The following is a 19,207-nucleotide window of genomic DNA, read 5'->3' as shown; positions in this document are numbered from 1 at the left end:
AGGGAAAGGGAAGATGGTTCTTTTCACGACACAGATTATATTAAGGTTTTTGGTCATTGCATTTAATAGACCATGATTTATAGAAATGTTTACTTAATAATAGAATAAGAGTATTAACATGCTTTAATTAAATGAAGAAGTTGAATATTATAATCATAATGAGAAATATTGTAGGCCTGAAATGTTTTAGCATTGATTTATACGTACATGTCTGGGCTGAGAAATGTTGCAAGCCTTTTTCTTTTTAGAAGTATATGAGAGTTGGGTTCTTGGCTACAGATATCTGTCTGCAACAGGAAAGGGGGGATCCAATTATAAATGAATGAATAGAGGTCTGTTCAGTAGACGGCCCAGACATGGAGGAGGGTTTTGGAATGTTTAAGGGGTATCAGCGGGCCGGAGAAGAGCCTGAGAAGCAAGGTCAACTCTAACGCATGAGGCCCAAGACAAAGCATCATGGAAAAAGCCAGAAGTTGCACCACGTGAGGGGCGTTCCGCAAGGGGCGTCTCAAATGTTGTTGACTGTTTTGTATTAGGGACAGCACCCCTGGGTGGAGTTAGAGCAGATACCTGAGGACCCTTTAGAGAGCGGATGGGTAGGCAGTGAGGGGTCATGACTGGAGAACTTTAGGTTTTCACCAAGAGACTTAGAGTGAGTGACTTCCCTTGGGGGTCATTCACTGCTGACACCTTTGTTAGGTTGGGATTTGGTTAAGTAGGGATACCATCTAGAACAGGGTAGGGACGCCTAACCTGTGTTTGTTTTCCTCCAACCTAAATGAAGGAGAGATATGCGTCTATGCTGATAGCTTTACTATTCTTAGAACTTGTGTTAGTGATTTCTGTTGCTCGTCTGAGGGCTTTTCGAGAGCACATGTATGTAATTGGACCTGTGTATCTCGTGAATCTCATTCTGAGATGCCTGTATTTGCAGCTCATTATATCTTTACAATAAACTTTTGAAAACTAGAAGTTGTCCGTGATCTTTGGGAGTAGAGTCCTTTCTTGGGTGAACTAGCTTGGAAATAGGTGCACTTTCTTTCCTTACAGACAGGCAACAAAGGTTCAGTCGACCAGATCGAGGTTTGGATCAATAGATATAAGGTATCGATCAAAATCTCGCCCTTTCAGTTGGTAGCAGAGGATGGTTGCCTTCTTGAGGACGGTGACCTAGGCCAGGTTAGCTTACCCCAAGGCCCCTAGAGATCGATGATCGGAAGAACAGCCCGCTGGAGAAGATCCGGATGACGTGAGACAGAAAAAGCAGCAGTATCGGTCGAGAGTGAGTATAAAGGGTTATGCGTGTTAGATTGCGGTGTTTTGTATTGTATCTATGTTGTAATGTCTGGCGGAGTTGAATGCCTGTAGAGTGACTGTGGAACAGGTTGTGAGCGCGCGCAACCGGTGGAAATCTTAAGTTCAAGGAGAGCTTAAGTGGTTCGGGTGTATCGGACACCCAGAGTAATTGTCAACTAGAGTGAAGGGGGTCATGAGGTACCATTGATCACCCGAGAGACCGAGATAGGGGGAACGTAAGAGTGAGTGCGTGAGTAACGGACGCTGGTCGGAAGTTACTGTGTGTGTAAGCAACCTATCAGAGAGACGATAGACATCTCGTCAGTTGTGTTGACAATTACAGATAGACTGTGGACGTACAGTCGAGAGAAGTGACCGCTTGGTCGGAAGTAGTCATTTTTCGGTGTATGAATGGGACGCATGCATAACCGGGAGACGAGTTGAGAAAGGAGGGGTGCTGCTGCGAAGCGGAGAAAAGTGACGTCAGGTGGTGTCGCGCAGTGATTGGCCGACAGGAGAAAGACCGCGCTGTGATAGGCCAAGCTAGCAAAGCCGCGACAGGATTGGTGGATTGTCATCAGGAAGTAAACAGAGTAGCGAGGCTGGATTTTGTGCGCATAATTATGAAGTGTTTTAAGTGGCTGAAAGCGGTGTTTAAGAAAGAGAAGCGGGGATCGTATGAAGGGGAAGAAGCCCCGCCGGAGGGTACGCCAGCACGTTACATGGCAGTAAATGTTGGGTTGCATACGATCCTTTGGATATCAGAGTGGAGTAAGATTACTGAAGGAAATGAGGAACTGACGTTCCCGAAGTACGGGACGTTCAGATTAGAGGTGTTGCATCGATTAAAATCAGTCATGACCTCAATGAGACCCTTGCCTAGACCAACCCAGTTTGAAGCTCTTGATGCGTGGCTTAGGGCAGCGCATGAAAAGAATATGAACAGACGACAAGAAAGGGTGAAACGATCGGTAAGGGCAGTACAGGATGCCAGGTGGGATGCGGATGCTAAAAGATGGAGAGTGCATAACATGGAAGTAAATAAACTGTACCCAGTGTTAGAGGCGCCAGTAAATAAAAGCCCCCTAGAAGAAGATGAGGAGAGCGAAACAGAGGATAGCCTGATAAACAGATTATTGACAGACATGCCACCCCCGTATAATAGAGCAGGGGGAGAGGTCGAGAAGAGTGAAGGAGAAAAGGGGGGCAATGCAGGAGAGCACAGACCGCTTCCCAGTTCAGAGTGGGATCCAGAGCCAAAGAAAGAGCTGTCCCAGCCTAGTCATGTGCAACAGGTAGTCGGTAGGTTTGTGGTACAAAGAGCGCCGGAAACGGAAAGCGCCACATCCTACCCATTACCAGATGCACTACAGGTACCGGTTACCATAGGTCCTATAATATCGATATATGACCAAGAGAGAGCAAGAGGGGAAGAACGGAAACGGAAAGACAGAGAAAGAGCAGAGGAGGCAAGGAGGAACGATACCACTAATTCCCCAAGTCAGATGCCGATACCCAGAGAGTGGAGTACACCGATGCACACAGCAGGGGACCCAGGAGGAGATCCTGGGGGCCCTAGATGGCCAATGGATCTGAGGGGATCTGGACGAAAATCCTTTCAAGAGCTAAATGAGTACATGAAGCAGTGGGATGAGGCAGTGAAGGCTCAAAAGAGCATCAATGCTGCAGAAGCAGAAAGGGAAAGTCAGGACAGCAGAGCACGGACTCACTGCGGGGCTGGGGAGAGTAGCCCGGAGTGGGACTGTAGAGGGAGTAGGGGAGTCACCCATTGGGCCCGGGGAGGAGATAGAACAGACCTGGAAAACGGGGGCCCCGGGAGTGAAGGGGTGGCGCGCCCAATACTCAGCAAAGGGGAGAGGAGAGCACAGGAGTACAGAAACAGCTTTAAATGTCCACACTGTGTGCCCGGCACCAGAGAACTGAATGGGAGTTGTGAGAGGTCGCACCATAGACCCTGTGATGATGGAAATGAGCGCAGTCCAGGGAATATGGGGAACCAGGAAGGATCGTATCGGATACTGAGCGATACGAGGCAAAGGGAGTGTAGCGACCAGAGGGAAAATAACAGAGAGATGTGCGGTGAGAGGAGAGAAGAAGATGAGAGTGGGCAGAGCAAGAGTAGGGGTAACAGGCCCGTGTTCCATCACCTTCCAAGATCAGATGGCCGAGCATGGGACCTAGAGAGATGGGAGCAAGGGAGGCCACCCATTAACTCTCCCGAGCCCAAACGTAGAGCTCGAAGTTGGGATGGGAGGGAGACCAGTGAGCCCCCTTCGAAAGACATATTGCGAGCTGAGATAAAAGCCAAGAGACTCGATGTCTCCAGTTTAAGGTCAGACCTGGATGACATGGTAGATGGTACCCTGCCTTTAGAAAGAATGGAAATGTATGAACAGGATGAAATACTGTATATGGCAAAAGACATTACTCGAAAAGCGAGAGCAGTCCATGAGAAGTTAGTCGAACTAGCAGGCAAATATATGGTGGACTTGTCAAGAACCAAAGCATTACAGGGTAACCACAGGCTACATTACTCAGATCGAGACCTAGATGAGAGGAGAACGATTGGGCTGAAAACACACATAAGGGAACTGATTACTGGAATAAGGACATGGAGGGCACTAGATAAGTGGGAAGAGAGGTGGTCCAAGAAAGGGACCGGCAGGAGAAGCACGCTTGGTATGACACCAGGACAGCAGGGAATAGAAGCATACCCTTTGCGTGAAGTGGCAAATGGGAACTATGTACATGTCCCTTGGAGTAGGGGAGATTTAGCTGCTTTTACCACCTCTTTCCCCAAATTACGTGAGAGCCCAGTGGAGTGGTACAAGCAAGTGGAGAGATTTGTAAAGATCTCAAAGGTCCTTTGGATAGATCTGAACACGCTGTTTGACATTGTAGTACCAGGCGATCTGTGGACAGCATGCAAGGTTAGCGCTGAGTGGCCCACAACGGAGCCAGAGAGAGATGCCAAGACCAATGGGCCGTCCGAGACTGTGATGGCAAAATACGAGAGAGTGATGACTTGGCTGAAAGAGAAAGTGCCAATGCAAGACATAGATTGGGTCAGAATAGACCGAACAAGACAGGAACCCAAAGAGACAGTTCACGAATATTACGAGAGATTGCTGAAGGCGTTTAAACAGTATAGCGGCTTGGATGTAATGGATCCAAAAGACATAGGGCAATTTGTGTCCAAGTTCGTCCTGGGACTGAGACCGGATATTAGTTTAATGATTCAGCAACACTCGATTTGTTGGCAAACTAAACCCCTAGACGAAATACTGAGATATGCCAGGTACTGCTGTGATGAGATAGATTCCAAGGCTAAGAAACTAAAGGAAAAGTTGATGGTGGTACAGATGCAGGCAGCAGGGAAGGGGGGACAACAGCAACAGCAGCAAGGAACAGGTACAGGAGGAAAGAAGCAGTACAGTCAGAACAAGGGCAATGAGGAGAGTTCCACCTTTAGACCCAGAATAGACATAGCTGCCTTGAAGAAAACGACTAGGTGCCACCAGTGCAACGAGGTGGGGCATTGGAAACGCGAGTGCCCTTACAATGTAGAGATAGGAGAACAAGAGATAGAGGAGGAGGAGGTCCAGAGCGCGCCTACAAGAGGGGTAACGCCATACCAAGGAAAGGTGCTCAAAGGGGGGGGGGCTCCTCCCCGAGCCCAGTTCCCGCAACCTCCTCGAGTAGGGAGTATGGGTAAGACTTATAGACAAATGCCCCTGTTTGTGGAAGGGGAAGAGTGCTATTATGTGGACCCATTAACCGGACAGAGAGTGGAAAGAGAAGACTGCACCCTCGGGGCAGCCTTGGAGGTAGATCAGAGGGGACCCTATGTGGAAGCAGAAGTAGCAGGGTGCCCTACGACATTTCTGGTGGACACAGGAGCCACTAGATCCACGATCAGATCAGCTGCAGTTCCAGACCTGCCCATGTCTGGAGAGACCATACAGGTGGTAGGGGTCGCAAACAGGAGAATAACCAGCCAATTGACAGAACCGGTGCAGGTGAAAATAGGGAAGTACAGTGATGAGCACCAGTTTGTGGTTTGCGATTCAAGTCCTGTGTGTCTGCTAGGAAGAGACCTGTTATGTAAATTGAATTGTACTATATACTGTACACCTCAGGGAGTGGAGGTATTGACCAATGATGATGATGCAGATTTCAAAGTTGCAAACTCTAGAATATGCGTGGAACTGTACCCTACTTTAACAGTAGAGGAGCTCCCCTGGGACTTGAGAGAGACAGTGGCATCAGAAGTATGGGATTTCACTGGGGAAGAGATTGGATTGGTCAAAGGGGTGGACCCAGTGAAAATTGTAGTGAAACCGCATGCTGAGTTCCCAAGAACACCCCAATATAAATTGACTCCAGAAACGATTGCAGGCATAAAACCCGTGATCGAGTCCATGATTAAACAGGGAATACTGAAAGAAATCGTGGGTAGTCCATGCAACTCCCCGATTATGGGTCTGCAGAAACCAAATGGGAAATTTCGGATAGTACAGGACCTTCGAAAGATTAATAACATAGTCGTTTCGTGTTGTCCAGTGGTACCGAATCCATCAGTGATACTGTTTCAGATTCCATTCCAAGCTGAGTGGTTCACTGTGATCGATCTTTGTCAGGCTTTCTTTTCGATCCCTCTGGACGAAGAAAGCCATTTTCTTTTCGCATTTAAGCTGGAAAATCGCGTCCTAACATGGTGTCGTATCCCTCAGGGGTATACAGAGAGCCCATCGATCTTTAATCAGCTTTTGAAGAAAAATCTTGAAAGTCTAGTGCTGCCCCAGAAGTCAGTTCTGGTCCAGTACATAGACGACCTCCTTGTGGCGTCAGAAACAGAAGAAGCTTGCAGGGAAGACTCCATTGCTTTGTTAAATCACCTAGCTGCCAATGGGCACAAGGTGTCCCCGGGAAAATTGCAGTACTGCCTGACAGAAGTGCAGTACTTGGGACACAGAATTGAGAAAGGCAAACGAAAGGTGTCACCAGACAGGATAGAGGCGATCATGAAAATGAATGCGCCTAAGACACAGAGAGAGGTCAGGATGTTCCTAGGGATGGTGGGTTATTGCCGACAGTGGATCGTGAACTTTTCACTGAAAGCAAAGCCCTTGCAAAAACTGACGCACAAGGAGGTGAGTGATCCGGTACCATGGGACAAAGACTGTTTGATGGCGTTCCTACAGCTGCGAGAGGACCTGTGTCGTGCTCCGGCATTGGGAATGCCGGATTACAATAAACAATTTTTTCTTTACTGTTGTGAGAGAGAAGGTTGTGCGTTGTCTGTGTTGGTCCAAATCCATGGGAATGCCCGTAGACCAGTTGCTTATTTCTCGGCTACTTTAGACCCAGTAGCCGCAGCGTTGCCCGGATGTCTCAAATCCGTTGCTGCAACGGGTGTCAGCATTGAGAGATGTGAAAATATCGTCATGGGGCACCCGTTAGAGGTGTGCGTGCCACATTCTGTTGAACTATTAATGACCAGGACCAAAACACAGCATCTGACCAATAGTAGGCTCACGCGCTATGAGCAAGTTATTCTTGCTGCAGAGAACGTGACCCTCAAGAGATGCTCTGTTTTGAACCCTGCTACATTGATGCCACTTCCAAATGATATTGAGGATGATGATGAGTATACAGACCATGACTGTCTCGATGTGACTGCACTATGCACCAAACCCAGACCCGACATCGTAGATGAGCCACTGACCGACCCAGACGAAGTTTTCTTTGTCGATGGCTCATGTGTAAGAGACGAAGTTGGGCAGTTGAGAGCAGCTTATGCTGTTTGTACAATTGAAGGAGTTGTGGAAGCTGGGTGCCTGGAAGGAGTACACTCCGCTCAGGTAGCCGAGATTATTGCCCTGACACGTGCTTGCTTGGCAAGCAATCAAATTCGAGTCACCATATACACCGACAGCCAATACGGGTTTGGGGTAGTTCATGATTACGGGCAGTTATGGTCTCAAAGAGGGTTCATGACTTCTTCAGGCTCTCCCATTCGCAATGGAGAGTTTGTGCGCCTGTTGTTAGAGGCATTGCAATGTCCAGCAAGTATCGCAGTTGTAAAGTGCACCGCACATACCAGAAATGAGGACTTTGTTTCGAAAGGCAATAGATATGCTGATGAAGTTGCGCGGTATTGCGCGGAACAAGGGTACTCTTTCACAGAGGTGGATGTGGGTGGAATAAATGTAAGAACTGAATTAGCCATGATACTGGAAACTGTTGATACTTGGGATGAACTGTCAACCATGCAAGAAAATGCTCCTGATTCTGAAAAGGAAACATGGGAGAGGGCAGGATGTGTAATGGGTGAGACCCATTTTTGGGTCTCACCAGACGGCAGAGCAGTGTTGCCCAATGAGATGGTGAGTCCAATGGCTAGGCTCATACATGGTCCCGTACACTTAGGGAGAGATGCTATGCTGAGAGTGTTTAGACAGACTTGGTATAATCCCAAGTTTAGAATAGCAGCAGAAGCAGTGTGCCAGCGTTGTGTGACCTGCCAGCAGCTGAACGTAGGGAAAAGAACACCAGTTGCACTAAGTCACATAGGAAGGTCTGGAGGTCCATTCAATCGAATGCAGATAGATTTCATTGAAATGCCAAGGTGCAACCGCCTCCGCTATGTCTTGGTGGTTGTCTGTGTGTTCTCCAGATGGGTTGAGGCATACCCTACACGTAGGTGCGACACCCTCACAGTGGCCAAGTTACTGCTTAGAGAACTCATTCCTCGCTTCGGGGTGCCGGCCTTTTTGGAATCAGATAGGGGAACACATTTTAACAGCGAGCTTGTGAAGATGATCTGTGTAGCGCTAAATATTGACCAAAAGCTGCATTGCAGTTACCGACCAGAAGCCTCAGGAATTGTGGAACAGATCAATGGAACGATCAAGTGTAGGATAGCAAAAGTTTGTTCCTCAACGACCCTGAGTTGGCCTGATGCCCTGCCATTAGTCCTCATGAGCCTTCGTAGTACCCCAGACAGAAGAACAGGGTTGTCACCACATGAGGTGTTAATGGGGAGAGCAATGAGGCTGCCATCTATTCCAGCTACTGCACTGTTAAATATCACAGATGATATGATCCTGGACTATTGTAAGGGGCTGTCTGACGCAATGCGTTCTGTGTCTCTTCAGGTACAGGCTGCCGAGGTTCCAGCGTGCCAGGGCCCTTGCCATGACCTGTATCCTGGGGACTGGGTCCTGGTGAAGAAACATGTGAGAAGAAGCTGCTTGGATATTCGTTGGCGTGGGCCCTTCCAGGTCATCCTGATCACAAACACAGCTGTAAAGGTGGGAGGCCTGCCCAATTGGATCCACGCGTCACATACGAAAAGGGTTCCAGCACCTCTGGAAACAGCTCCTCTCTCGGATAGACGTCCAGCAGAGGACCGAGAAGCCATAGAGGGGGCTAGCCAAGCTGTAGAGGTGCCAGCGGAAGCAGGGAACGAGTCTGACCAAGCTGAGGACGGTCAGTACAACAGCGAAACAGAAGACGCTACAGAAGGAGAAAGCAGCTGGGAGTATGAGTCTGACCCTGACAGGTCTGAAAGAGAGCGAGAACAGACCAGAAGGAGAAGGAGTAGAAGGGCACGTGGAGAAGCTAATTGGCCACAAAGAAGGAGCTCTAGCCTGAGGTCAACTCCAGAAGCAACCCTTCCTCCGATATCAGAAGACTCAGACCCAGAAGAAGGTGCTCAGGGCGCTGAAGCACCGGATCGAAGAAGGTCAAGAAGAGTGCGTGTGCCTAACAGAAGATACTCCACACCTGAGTGGACATATCTGGCGACAAATGTCTGTGAAACCGGAGACAGGGAGGATCCGAGCAGTGGTGGTGTCCAGTTCTGAGCCCATTATCACCGTGGAAATACGACTGTTGGTACCCGGTGTCGAACAAGAAGGGTCACTAACATTCATGCTCCCCAGACCTCCCCGCCTCAGCAAGTTAAAACACATGTTTCTTACAGAATTGCAATTCCCCGACTTTGGTACAACGATAACCGCACATGAAGAGCACAATCTTCGTTTGGAAATACTGAATTATGCTATTGAAGCTGCAACCACAAATCTGATAGTAGACTGTTAACGGACTTTGTAAATAAAGCAAGCAGAAAAAAGAAGATTACCTAGCGCCCAGGAAGCAGAGAATTTTAGGGAACTTCCCTTGAGTTGATGGAGAAGGGCTAGGGTTGTCTTTTTGAACTGTTAAAGAACTTTTGCGAAGAAGGTTGTCAGCCTCCAGTTGTGTGGATTCTAAAGACAAAAGGATTGAAAAGAGACTGTAAAGGAACGAGAGGAAAAGAACTTTTTGCTAAGATAAGAGAGAGCTATATTGTCTGACGAAATGGAGGCCGGCACCCAGAACCGCAGAGCTAAATGTATAATAGGTACACTAATAGTAGGAGTGATAATATTAATAGCTTTAGTGGTAACAATTTCTTATGTAAAGGGACATGAAGAAGAGGTAAAGGTAACTGATGCGAATTCTGTAGTAACGCTTACACCTATTGTTGCTGGTGAGAAAAGGGAAAACACTCAAGAGAAAGCGTTATTAGCTGCAGAAGCCCGCAGGTTACATGTAGACGAGTCCCAAGGAGACTTTAGGTCGAATGCTTATGCTAAACTCTTGTATGAATACGTGGATGCCATGGAGGTTAAGGATTGTTATGTCTGCATGCAGTTGCCGGCATCTGTAGACGAGGGTATTAGATACCATCACCTCCCTCTGACATATGGCATTACATGTAGCTTATTGCTTAGTATATTTTATGAGAGAGATAGTTTTGAATACTATTTCTCTAATTATGATTCAGTGTTGCCGGAAGTCCCAAATTATAAGCAGATGAACAAATGGGACTACTGGAAGAGTGAAGACAGATTGGCCAAATTCTTCATTCCTTGGATTACCTTAGATACTTCACATGCCCGTAGAAATAACCTGACATGCAAGGTGTCAGAAGTCGAGAAGAAGTTCATAGGGCAGGTGGATGATCGTTACAGGAGACAAAAGATTTTGAAAAAATCAGGACAAGGGAAAATAGATTGGACCGAGGAAGAGAAGTCACATAAGAGAAAGGGTAGTAGTGGTCCAATAGCTTTAGATAAAGCGCAGAGAGGAAAGTTATGTCTTCACCGAGCCAAAACGTATTATGAAAATGTATATGTGGGTGAAGTTGACTGTGAGCATGCTTTTAATTTAGAGTACTACACTAAGGATTTCCTAAAGGGAATGCAAGTGATTCCAAATGTGTATTTTGTATGTGGAAGAAATGCTTACGTGAGGCTACCTGACAACTGGTATGGATCATGTTACTTGGCAATTGTCTTCCCCAAAATATATCATGCACAAGACTTAGTGATCATTGAGGGTCAGACATCATCGAGAGGAAGGAGAGATGTAGGTGATGCCGAAATGGTTGGAGATGTCTTTGGAGCTATGTTTCCTCTTTTGGGAATAATCCTTAATGATGTTAAAATTAGACGACTGGCAACAGTTGTCGACAGGTTGTCTGCCAGCACTGCTCAGTCCTTAATGCTGGTAGAAGGAGAGATGCAATCGATAAGGGCTATGGTTCTTCAAAATCGTCTTGCATTAGATGTCCTACTAGCAAAAGAGGGCGGAGTCTGTAAGGCTTTGAAGGTCCAGGAATGCTGCACTTACATTCCAGACAATTCGAAGCCCCTTGAGAAAGTTATTAGGAACATAACTAGTATTCACAAGGAGATCGAAGACTTGAGTAGAGAAAATGTCTGGGAAAAGGTGGGCCACGGAATGAGTACAGTTGGAGGGTGGTTTTCCACCTTAGGCAAAAGCTTTGTATGGTATATTCTAAAGCCTATCATCATAATATTGATCTGTGGGATAATATTATGGGGATTGGTGAGGGTATTCAAATGGTACAGAGCAAGAAGGTCAGAAAGGGCCCAAAGAGAACAGCTGCAGAGATTGGCTGCCATACAAGATAATCAGTACAGGAGCCTGAGAGCTCTGGAAGCGCAGAGAATGCCAGCAATAACTGCAGTTTAAATGTTAGTGATGACCCCGAGAGGTCATCAAAGGGGGGAACTGAGAGAGCGCAAACTGACTTAAATGTATGAGTACATCACACTTACCTGTAGTAAGCACAAATCATGAAGAGAAATGCCATGAGTGCTAATAGTATCTGCAATTATATTCTGAATGTATAGCTAATGTAGAGATTTGAGTAGAAGTGGAACTAATACAGAAATGTGTGACATTATATGACTTTATTAGACGTGTTTATTTTTGAATCCATGTCGTGAAGCTGCTAAAACATAAGATGGTATGTGGTTAAAAGCAGAACGTGGTAGGCCTCAGAGCCAGAGCTGGAGGGAAAGGGAAGATGGTTCTTTTCACGACACAGATTATATTAAGGTTTTTGGTCATTGCATTTAATAGACCATGATTTATAGAAATGTTTACTTAATAATAGAATAAGAGTATTAACATGCTTTAATTAAATGAAGAAGTTGAATATTATAATCATAATGAGAAATATTGTAGGCCTGAAATGTTTTAGCATTGATTTATACGTACATGTCTGGGCTGAGAAATGTTGCAAGCCTTTTTCTTTTTAGAAGTATATGAGAGTTGGGTTCTTGGCTACAGATATCTGTCTGCAACAGGAAAGGGGGGATCCAATTATAAATGAATGAATAGAGGTCTGTTCAGTAGACGGCCCAGACATGGAGGAGGGTTTTGGAATGTTTAAGGGGTATCAGCGGGCCGGAGAAGAGCCTGAGAAGCAAGGTCAACTCTAACGCATGAGGCCCAAGACAAAGCATCATGGAAAAAGCCAGAAGTTGCACCACGTGAGGGGCGTTCCGCAAGGGGCGTCTCAAATGTTGTTGACTGTTTTGTATTAGGGACAGCACCCCTGGGTGGAGTTAGAGCAGATACCTGAGGACCCTTTAGAGAGCGGATGGGTAGGCAGTGAGGGGTCATGACTGGAGAACTTTAGGTTTTCACCAAGAGACTTAGAGTGAGTGACTTCCCTTGGGGGTCATTCACTGCTGACACCTTTGTTAGGTTGGGATTTGGTTAAGTAGGGATACCATCTAGAACAGGGTAGGGACGCCTAACCTGTGTTTGTTTTCCTCCAACCTAAATGAAGGAGAGATATGCGTCTATGCTGATAGCTTTACTATTCTTAGAACTTGTGTTAGTGATTTCTGTTGCTCGTCTGAGGGCTTTTCGAGAGCACATGTATGTAATTGGACCTGTGTATCTCGTGAATCTCATTCTGAGATGCCTGTATTTGCAGCTCATTATATCTTTACAATAAACTTTTGAAAACTAGAAGTTGTCCGTGATCTTTGGGAGTAGAGTCCTTTCTTGGGTGAACTAGCTTGGAAATAGGTGCACTTTCTTTCCTTACAGACAGGCAACAAAGGTTCAGTCGACCAGATCGAGGTTTGGATCAATAGATATAAGGTATCGATCAAAATCTCGCCCTTTCATAACAATTGCAGCAGTGAGTTCTCTGTTAAATAGTCATTGTTTTGACTGCCCTACTGAAACAGTTTAATTTCAACTACCAGTTCGTTTAGCTTCTGCAAGGTACGAGTTTTCCTGCCTAAATGAGTAATTCAAATATTAGCCAAAGAGAAAAATGCGCCAGCCCTTGTAAATGCAAATGTAAATCCAGTATTTGTAAAGCACACAGCTACCCAATGGCATCCCGGCGCTGGGGGCCATTGGGAATATTAAGCGAGCTATTGCCCAGAGTCGCATGGTGCTGGGCTGACCAGCCGCCTGTGCGAGGGATCGACTCGTGATCCCCACCGTCCGACATCAGTCACTCTGGCTGCTGCGCCCCACCTGTTCCCTAAACCCTTCCTTTACTGCATGTATTTGAGCAGTGTACCATTGACTTTCTGTGGGCTATTAGATTGGAAATTACAAACTTTAAAGTCATTGCCATGCTGTATTATCTGTCAAGACCAGTTCAGCTATTACTTCTTTTTCACACTACATCTCTGACCTGTTTAAACACTTCATCAAAAAGGGTTATTCAAGGGGTTATTGTACTGGTCATGAAGCTGACCATTAATCCCGCACCATGGGCTGTTTATCTTACTAGAAAATATCCCAGAGAAATTAATAGTGTCAACAAGTTCATAGTTGTGTTACTGATGGAAGCATGTCATTGATGATGCTGGTATATACATCATGTTTAATCACGTTTTCCCATAGTTCTAAACAAACGAACCTAAACAATGACTGGTAGATAGTTGTCTCTTAATACAACCCAAGACAAGGCTACTACTTCAAATAACTTCGCTAAAAAATTAATACATATTTCAAAAAGTTTCCGAAAGGTGCCTTTTCGACCAGTTATCTCCAAATTATGATTTGCGTTTAATGATCCGATGTGTCAAATTTGTAATTTTCATTTATGTGTCAGAGCGGTAAGATGCAGTGCCACGTGTAGTATAAAGAACCACATACGTAACATAGGGCAATACAAATGTTCTTTTCAAAGCACCTAGTTATGCCCAAGAAATCATTAACCATCGTTGTTATAATGCTATCTTCAAATATTTCTAAAGCATGTTCTGTGTTTGCAAATCAAGGGTGTTTACCATGGGCTACATGGGTTAAATATGTTTTAAGAAGTGCAATTACTATTTGCATGTGTCCGAACCTCGAATGTGAAGGAAATTCAATGCTCAGCTATAAAACTATGGATATTTGAAACGCTGCACTTCTGAAGCACTAAAGCAAAATGTTCTGCCTACAATGTCAAATCCACAGCTCAAAGGGCCTATTACAGAATCCTGTTTTCAGGGAAAACTGGTACCACGAGCTTCCAAATGCTAGCAAAAAAGAATGTTGATCTATTGCCACATGCCACGCATGGTTGGAATTGCAGGCAAGATGATGGCATGGACAACGTCTCTGATCACGTGGAATGCACAGATGCATGCAATGGATGGTACACACACACATACATTGTGTATTGAGAAACATAGATCACTAGTTCGCAAAGGGATGAATTGATTTTTAAAAGTACCTGTGATGATGTTGGGCTTTGGTGGCATGGTGAACTCGTAAAGCATAGGCTCAGAATATCCAAGTCTGTTTGCCGCTGTGATCTGCACCTCGTAACCCATATTCCACTGCAAATGTTCCAAAACCATTTGGTCTCTGTGAGCTTGCACTCTCTTTTCGATCCAATTATCGTCTTTGTCTTTCTGTAAAGACGCAAAATTACATTGACATATTTAGCTAACAACTTCCTGGGAATGTACCCTTTTCACGCCATTTGGCCTCTATGAATAAATCAATGATGGATCAGAGAGTAACATTCTCATAAATACATTTCTGGAATTATGCATATTCCCAAAATATTTTTGGCGTAACAGAAATTAATTTGTTTAATAGATAACTGAATTTGCATATGAAAACTAGTTGCCACATTGCTTTAAATTAGTCTCTATTAAGCACAAACACATATAATTTAGATGCATATTTCAAATAATTGTGTGAAAACTCATTTCAAAACTAGTATATACAAATTCCAAATACATCGTTGTTAGACCTGTCTGCTTCTGAGAGTCCCCTCACACTATGATTTATTTTGTTCACCCGTGCCTCCTAAAATTTGTCGCTTTTTCTTTGTCTACCAGGACCTTTTTGTGTGTTGTCCCATGGGGCTAGATGCTCTTTGATGCCCAGTTGCTCACCAAGTTCCTGGCACCTATGTACAAGGCGCCTGACGGAACCGGTGGCATAACCAACTGGGGTTGTCAACCCTAAAATGGTGGACACCATTGTCCCCTATGAGAGTGACTCCCATTGGAGCCCCTCTGACCTCTGACCCTTTGAAGGTTTTGGCACACTTTGTGTAACCTACAAACCTGACAGGAATCCCCTCAGGAGTTACAAGTACACAAAATGGCTGCCTTAGGAAGCCCAGTACGGTGGCTCCTAATGACCAAAAAGATACCTTGAAAGGGCCATGTCATTGACATAGCCAGGGAAGGTTCTAGAACCTTCTGGCTCGTGCTGGCATCCTAGGGCACTGGCTATAAAAGGCTCAGTCCCTGGCGGCCATGTTGGAGAAGAATGATCAAAGAACACCAGAAGAAGAGGACTTGACCCCAGATTGACACCTGCCCTGTTAACCCCCTGAGGCAGCTGATAGCTCAGGCAGAAGAGCAGCAGAGGTTGCTGGCGTGGACCCTGACTGGCGTTCCAGTCAGAAGCGTGAGCAGTGTCCTCTAGCCTTCAGCGTCTGGTCAGCGAGTGCCCAATTGCCCCTCAGAGACTTTGGCCATAGTTAGAGCCTCCCCGCCCCCCCAGTGGTGAGATCGCAACCGCAACTCTTAAAGTGCCACCTTCAACTTAAGTGCCTCCCGGCGGGCGTTCGGACGTCTCCGAACCCACCGCCGTCGACGCGCTGTTTGTGGATAGAAGGTGAGGTGCTGCGCTGGGGCGGGGAAAGGCTGGCCTTCATTGGGGGGAGATTACTGTCTCTGCCCTGCCCGAGTGACTTGGGAGCTGATGTGTGGGCGGGAACCCCCCCGTGAGTGAGCTCGGAGGGAGCATCGCGGAGCCCCTGGAACCCCCCTTCGCCCTTGGGAGAAGTGCCATACTGACTGGAGCGCTTACCGGCGCCGCCGAAGTGAGGTGGGCCGTCTCTACCCCTGAAGTTGCCGCGTTGTTGTGGAACTGTGATGCGGTCTCATTTTGAACTGTGCGCGCAGGTGTTTTGGCCCCTCCGGCAGCCCGTTCGACGGTCCCAAGACTCGTGAACTGGAGCCGCCTTCGGAAACCCCGCCTGCGCTGACAGAAGCGCACAGACTCCTCCGGCAACAGTAGCATTGAACCGGCTGACCGCGGAGTGTAATTGCCGTAGTCATTTTATGCCTTTATCTTCCAGATATACGCGCAATGAGTTGTGAGTGCAACTAAGGGATTATCACGCGTATCTTGTGCCCAGAGAGCCCGAACCCGTGAACACTTCAAAAACTGTAAGAGCACGCATTCCGCATTGAATGACAAACGTAATGTGTTTACCCTGAAAGTGATTAATTGGTGGCAGCGATACCAGAATGACCCTGTGATATTTATGTGAAACGATCAGTATCTAACCTGCTAGGAAACTGTCCAGTCATTGCTGATATTTATTCCAGTCATTGCTGATATTTATTCCAGTCATTGCTGATATTTATTCCAGTCATTGCTGATATTTATTCTAATGTATTGAATCCTGATATTTATCCAGTATATTTATTTATTAGAGTCCAACTATTTATTCCTGAGAAACCAGTACACAGCTAATCAAACCCATGTAAGAAATGTGAATGTGATTACCTAAGTGAACTTCCTTCAAACCCAGAGAACTTTTACATAAACGAAACGTATTTTTCTATAACAGTGGTGTGGTGTCCTTCTTTTTGTGTGGTGTGCAGGGAGTTATTATTGGGTCAGAGCCGGCTTAACACTACAGCCTTCACTTGCCTCGTCACTTGAGCCAAGCTACCCCCTTTGTGCTGGGCTTGCCCATCGCAGGTCCAACAATCGTACTAAATGATAACTTATAACTCAAAATGTACGTTTCATATACACATTTTTCAGTTATGTGTATGTATTCTTTTGACAAAGCCACACATCTTTATTGATATGACAGGTATTTTGTGTTACCAGAGAAACATTCTACTTGAGCAAAAAAAAAGCTGCAAATCAGTTTCTTAAAATCAGTTTTTGCTGCTATGTTGACACCACCATCCTATTAGGATTGCAAATTAAGTAATGGAAAACTTACATTTTCAACTCAGGACTATGTAATCCACTGTTCTGCAGTATTTACATTAGAAAATATTGTGAATTTACGGAGATAGGAACCTCATTTGAAACAGAGGGAAAGGGTTAACATATGCAACGATTCACAAGTGGAAATACAGTAGTCTAAAATGAAAGCCTTTCTCATGATCATAGAGTGGAAAGTTGAAGAGGTTGCCATTCTATAATTGCTTTCTATGAGAGTGGTGTACAATTCTTGTGCTTAGTTTTTACAAATGTTGACAGTGTCAAAACTATCCAGAAAGAGCTAAAACAACAATATAATCTACAAACTCAATTCGCTGGTTTGTACATAACTTTTTAATTATTTAAAAAATGTACATCAGAAATGAAGATGTAAATGGGAGTTAGATTAAAAGGAGTATCACAGTTTGTGGCTCCCCACAAATTCCAGAACTTTCCATCACAGACATTTGAGGAAAGTGAGTTTTTAGTCAAAGTTTGAGGCTTGTGAGGGATTCTGAGTAAAAAGAACTTGGCGAGAGCCACACAAGTCAGCACACCCCGGATACCCATAGGTGTCTAGTTTAAAAAAAAATAACAGTTCGGCTAGGTTTTCATAGTTGCAGGGTGAGCAAGGTTCCAAAATCTAGAGCTATCCACATTGGAAAAAAGGCTTAGTTGTTGGTGGAAAAATATGCTGTGTACATATTATGATTTGGGTGCTTGCTGTTGTGGGCACTAGGTCTACATAAGTGAGTTATCATTTTTATTGGGAGACTTGGGGAAATGCTCGGTGAATAGAAGTTTGTGGGTCCCCGCATATTCGGGAACTTTCCATCACTGAAAAGTGAGAAAATATGTTTCTTTAGGCTAAGTTTGAGGTTTGCAAGGGATTCTGGGTAAGAAATGTGGGAGAGCAATGCAACTCCACCCACCCTGGATACTCTTAGGTGTCTATTTAAAAAAAATGTACAGATTGGCTAGGTTTCCATTGGTGCCAACTGAGCTAGGGTCCAAAATCTAGAGCTACCCACATTGGAATAAAACGGCTCAGTTTTAGTTGGGAAAATGTGCTGTGTCCATGTTGCATTTTGGGCAATTTCCTGTCACAGGCACTAGGCTTATCCACACACGTGAGGTACTTTTTTATCTGGAGACTTGTGGGAGCATAGAATTATAGAACATTTATTATTAAATAGTGGATTTTGCTGTATTTGTGCTTTTCAAATGTTAGTCAGTTGTTGCACAGATATCCCGTACCCTGGGCACCCCCATTTTTTCGCTGACTGCAACTGGTGATAACTGACTCAGGCTGTCCCTGGGCTCTGCCTAACCAGGCCCAGGGCCAGTGCAATGCCGAAGACACATAGAACAGAGTGAAAACACCTACATACACAAGAGTACACTATGGGTCATGGTACTCCTCTGATTCTCATGACCTCCACTATAAGGCCCTAGTACAATATATGGTTGAGGGGGTTTGAAACTACCTTTAAGTCTCTAGTATATAATAGGGCTTGGTAGTTTAAAGGCCAGAAGCCTTTCTGTACTTGCATGTGTGCACTGCTGAACCCTTAGGGCAATGTAAATGCAGCCCTGTGTTCATGGACTGGTTTTAAAATGCAAATTATGCCCAAACTCGACTTTGGTGTTTGGGGCACCTTACAATTATTAAACTGCAATGTTTGGGCATATTAGGTACCCCCAAGGTCTTCTTTAGGTGTTCCATGGGTGGGGGTCAGATATTACAAGGAGGATCCTCATAAAAAGACTTTCATATGCCCTGGGGTTAGTGAAATACACATTTCACTCCCCATATTGTAGTAAAGTGCTTCCCAAAATAAACGTTTGTGTTAGGAGCACTGTGAAGTGAGGATCTGCAATCTTCCTGTAGATATAGGTGGGGTCCTTATAAAATATGTGTTATAAGCCCTGGTGTTGGAGAAATTGCTCAGTACATTTTCCTCATTGTAGATCCCCAGCCACATAGGTTAACATGACAGGAAGTTATTAAATAATACCCAATGTCAAGGAGGTGATAACAATTTATTTCAAGATCTTCCTTGAATGGTATTGATAAATTCAACCATAT

The 19,207-nt window shown here is 45.3% G+C and overlaps 1 protein-coding gene across 1 annotated transcript in view; it reads right to left on the bottom strand.

Annotated features, from left to right (window-relative positions):
* Positions 1 to 19,207, bottom strand: part of NCAM2 (neural cell adhesion molecule 2) — an 808,853-nt gene that overhangs the window by 171,257 nt on the left and 618,389 nt on the right. Inside the window, exon 13 of the mRNA XM_078658362.1 lies at positions 14,378 to 14,558. Within this exon, the coding sequence (XP_078514488.1) occupies positions 14,378 to 14,558 (181 nt within the window). The remainder of the gene's footprint in view (positions 1 to 14,377; positions 14,559 to 19,207) is intronic.

Source organism: Lissotriton helveticus, chromosome 8 (genome assembly GCF_964261635.1).
Source record: "Lissotriton helveticus chromosome 8, aLisHel1.1, whole genome shotgun sequence".
In the NCBI taxonomy this organism is placed as follows: Eukaryota; Metazoa; Chordata; class Amphibia; order Caudata; family Salamandridae; genus Lissotriton; species Lissotriton helveticus.
This window is presented reverse-complemented; position numbering and strand designations above follow the sequence as displayed.